Source organism: Ailuropoda melanoleuca, chromosome 9 (assembly GCF_002007445.2).
Source record: "Ailuropoda melanoleuca isolate Jingjing chromosome 9, ASM200744v2, whole genome shotgun sequence".
Lineage (NCBI taxonomy): Eukaryota > Metazoa > Chordata > Mammalia > Carnivora > Ursidae > Ailuropoda > Ailuropoda melanoleuca.
In genome coordinates this window covers 2,015,009-2,019,405 of record NC_048226.1, presented here as the reverse complement: position 1 = coordinate 2,019,405, position 4,397 = coordinate 2,015,009, and the positions used below count along the sequence as shown (strand labels likewise).

Genomic DNA, 4,397 nt, shown 5'->3' with positions numbered 1-4,397 from the left:
GTCAGGGGGCAGAAGGGGAGAAGCAGGGTGCAGGAGGAGGGGTCCAAGGGACACCCCGTGCAAAAGCTTGGAGGTCAAGTGAGAGCATGACAAGAGAAGGAAATCTGCAGCTGTTACTTGGGCTGGAATGTAGTTTGCAGGGAGCTGTGAGACCCCAGATGAGCAGGAAATGCCTCCACCTGGAGTCTGGCTTTCATTCTAAAGTCAGTGGGGCAGCCATGGACACTGGGCAAATAACAAAGACGTTTGTGTTTTAGAGAGCCGAGTACAGGCTGCTAGACAGAGCAGAGCTCGATCTTCTTCAAGCACCCTCCGGGACCCCAGGATCACGCAGCAGGTAGGAAACCACTTGTTCGTGTGATCAACACTGCCTGAGACTTCACGAGGGAACTGTGGGCATGCAGGGCCCCTGTGCGAATGGTCCAGGAGGGACTCCAGCTAATGGCTCATGTGAGGCTCAAGAGGAAACCCACCAAAACTGTCATATGAGTAAAGTTAAAGATAACAGGTTTGGAGAGCATTTCAACCTCAAAGGGCAGAGGGAGTCCATCCTCGAAATTCCTTCTCGTTGTAGTCAAGCGGCTATGGATGCTGGGCTCCATCAGAAAGTCGCTGATTCTCATCTTCATCCCACTGCTTGCTGGCTTTGTGACCCAGGGTGGCTGGACTCAGTTTAGCACCCTCATCTATAAAATGGGAACACTCTTCGTACCTTGAAGGGTTGCTTTGAGGACTAGGACACAATGTAAAGTTCCTAACATACATAGGAGGGGCTCAAAAAATGCCAGCTATTGCTTTTCTTTCATGAAACAAACATTTATCAAGCATGCCGGCCACTTGCTAGGGATGACAGTGATGAAAAAAAACAACAACAAAAACACCCAGCTCTTGCCTTGGAAGGCTCCCAGTCTACCGGCCAGCCTGCGCTCCCACTGTGCGCATCTTCAGATGTCCCAGTTCCACTCCTGGTGATCCACACCATCAGGCAGCCCGGCCCAGGAGCCCTCTGCAGGCCTCACTGGCCCCATGCGGGGCTCTTGATCCAAGGCCAGGCCAGCAACCTGAATGGGGGGGGGGGCGCACGGGGCAGGGAAGAAAGCTGCTTCCTGGAGGGCAGACCCGGGACAGTCATAGCCCTACACACTGCGTAATATCACTCAAAATTAATTAGCGAAAAGAAAATGATCCCTGGGCCTTGGAATAAAGCCCTCTTTAAGGCACGTGCAGTTTCTAACTGAACACTACCCTCCAGCTAGCCAGAGAAGAAATTCAGTGGAACTCCTAGTTAAATTACACACAGTCACCTGGCACTAACGGTAGGAAAAGGCCAGTTCTGAGGCCGACATCCTCCCTGGTCACCAAAAGAACAGATCCGATTTGGTCAAGTCTACGAGGTCCCAAACAGCCAAAGACCCAGACTAGAGCACCCTTACGAGCACGAAACGATGGCGCTTACCCTCGTCTCTCATCATTCGTCCTACCGTCCGTGCTATACTCAGAGCGCATTGCCACAGTCCCAGCCCCGAGTACAGAATCAGCCTTACGGAAAATGTTGGAAACTGCTGGAGAGCCCAGGGCGAGGCTCCCGAAATCTCAGCGTCCCCAGGAGGCGCCCCGTAATGCCCCGTACTCTGTGTAGCACTTGGGACCCATTCTCTTCTCAGCCAGAAAACAATGAGCCCACACAAGACAGGAGGAGCAATTTGGGCCAGGCAGTCAGGAAGTCCTTCAGAAAGTCTAAACAAACCCCCGACAGACACGGCAGCATTCACTTCTCAAACCACGAAGAAGGTAGAAACCTCCGGTCTCTCGGCCCTCAGATCTGACCCTCTGTGCAAGTTGAAACCAGAGGGAACTTCACAGACATGTCTCCATGGGAAAAGATCAAACGGACTCTCATTTGTAATATATATTAAAAAACTTTTCCTGTGGCATTTCGAGTGAATAATCCTCGTCCGCCCAAGAAGGAATCAGCACCCGTGATACTAAACCATTTATCGGAACTAAGGGGAAGGAGCCCTGACAAGTCACGGTGGTGCCCGCGTTCTGCTCCTGCCGTTCGGGGAGCTCTCTGAAAGCCACGCTTTACCAGACCTGCGTTTTCTGCAAAGGCACGCAGGTGTAACACAAAAGGATGGGGTACCCGGAAAACAGCTCCATCGGAAGACAGCGTCGCAAATTGATTTGGAAGACAACAAAGGATGGGACTTCTTAGGATTGTTGCTAATAATATCCACGTGGCTTTGAGTTATTCCTCCGAAATAAGCAGACAGAAAGAACATGCCTAATACTGTCTCAGATGCTTAGTAAACGTCTGCTAAATCAGAAATGTTTTGCCATCAGACTTGCCAGACCTGACACCGTCCTAGACCCAACTAACAATAGTGTCATGGCCAGCATGCATGACCCTATGTGACAGTGTCTCATGCCCTCGTCTGTTATTAGTAGGGCTCCATCAGGTGTTCCCCAGCTGCCCAGGATAAAGAAGTCCCAGCGAAGTCGAGAACAGCCAGTATTTCCAGAAGCTCTATTGGTCGAGAAGCTTCGGGTTGGGCTCCAGAGAAAGACGTTGGAATTAGAACACCTGAACCACCTAGGAGCACGCCTCTTTAAAACTTCAGTTCTCTGTGTAGTGTCAGTGGAAAAACTCCTATGTTTGTCCTAAACGATCAGAGACGTGGTAGTTGAGCCAGACTGGATTTAAAGGCATCTCTCTGGGACTCCCCCCGGTCACCAGCCACATCTGACTCATGCCCACAGCACAGACTCACTTAGACAGATGTTATTGTGGAAGATGCTGGGTGGTGGTAGCGAGTCCATTACCGAGACCTGGGCAGTGGTGTGAGTCCATTATCGAGACAGGTGAACTATGAGATGATCTCTGGTGGGTTCAAGGACAACTTCCATACCATTGGTAACACGAAATGCCCACACACCTTAAAGATTACATTCCAAGTGACAAAACCAGAGTTAGACTTACACTTTTATTCATATCTTGATCATGGGACTTAGAGGAGAAAGAATGTGCAAGTAAAACCTGGCCTCCAAGGTAGCTTTGAGGAAAATCTTTATACCAAAATCCTATCCAAAGGGAGGTGCTCAGATGACTTGCCAGTTAATTTTAGAACAGGAAGCAGATGGTCATCAAACAAAAAAACTAAGTTGAAATGGAAAGAACATCCGGAAGCACTGAATGGACCAGGTTCCCTACAACGTATCTTGAATTTCTGGAGGTTTGACATCAGGCGGGGTCTCCTAAACAGTGGACTGATAGGGGCGCGTGGCTGGCTTTGTCAGCAGAGCCCAAGACTCCTGATCTCAGGGTCGTGAGTTCAAGCCCTACCTTGGGAGTAGAGTTTACTTAAAATAAAAAGCTCTTTAAAAAAAAAAGTGACATAATCTAACCAAGGCAATTAATCAGTGATTTTTCACTTGATGGGTATCTTGAGTACCGTCTGAAATCCAGGCAAATGAGAACAAAGTCAGAAACCATGAACACTTAGCTGGTGCACTGAAATTTCAGACGCGTCCGGGCAACACGCTCAGTAACCCTGAGTGCAGAGCATACCCATTTCCCTTCTAACACAGGACTTTAAAAGTTCCCTCTCTGTGCCCCTCTTTGCATCATCCAAACCCATGTGGCTATGAATACTTAAAAGCTGAACATCAGCAAGTGGGTTCATTTTTAAATTACGCGAGCAAATCTAAATTAGCATTCGAATTCCTCCCTGGAGTCTGAAATGTTTGACGGACACTGTGGTTTTAAGAACTTACAACAGGCAGTGTTTCAGGCAGCCTGGGCAGGTGGACCACACATCATGACAGAGGACGAGGCGGGGCTAGGCTCTTTATGGGGACATCCTTGAGCACACCCCAATGTATCTGCTGTGTCAGATTAACGGAAGGGTAAAGGCAAGATGACTAGCAGAAACTGACTTTACCACGAAGGGTTTTAGATCGCAGTCCCAATGACCTGGTGTGGTAGCAGAGTCTAGCATCACAGGCCTTACACATCACGGGAATTCTTCATAAATATTTAACTTTCACAGCGGGAGAACAGAAGTACAAATGTTTAGATGACATCCACAGTAATACCTGCCTACCTTCCAAGACTGCTCTAAGGACCCAATTACATAACATACGTGAACCTGCCTTAAAAGCCAAAAAGATCTAATTTATAAACCTAACTGCCTAAGCTCCCACAGAAAGAATGAGGCCTCTACATTTGTCTCCTAGATACAGTGCTTCTCAAAGTTAATGCGCCCAGAAATCACCTGGAGATCTTGCCAAAGAGCAGATTCTAATCCAGTAGGTCTGGGGGGTGGGGGGCAAGACCGTGCTATCCACCCAGTTCCTGGGTGATGTCAATGCCAGCTTCCAGGACCACCCTCGTGAGG

At 48.9% G+C, this 4,397-nt stretch overlaps 1 protein-coding gene across 1 annotated transcript in view; it reads right to left on the bottom strand.

The window, feature by feature from the left end:
• Positions 1-944: 944 nt before the first annotated feature.
• Positions 945-4,397, bottom strand: part of TLNRD1 (talin rod domain containing 1) — a 3,971-nt gene continuing 518 nt past the window's right edge. The window contains exon 2 of the mRNA XM_011224788.3: positions 945-1,061. Coding sequence (XP_011223090.3) covers positions 945-1,061 — 117 coding nt within the window. The remainder of the gene's footprint in view (positions 1,062-4,397) is intronic.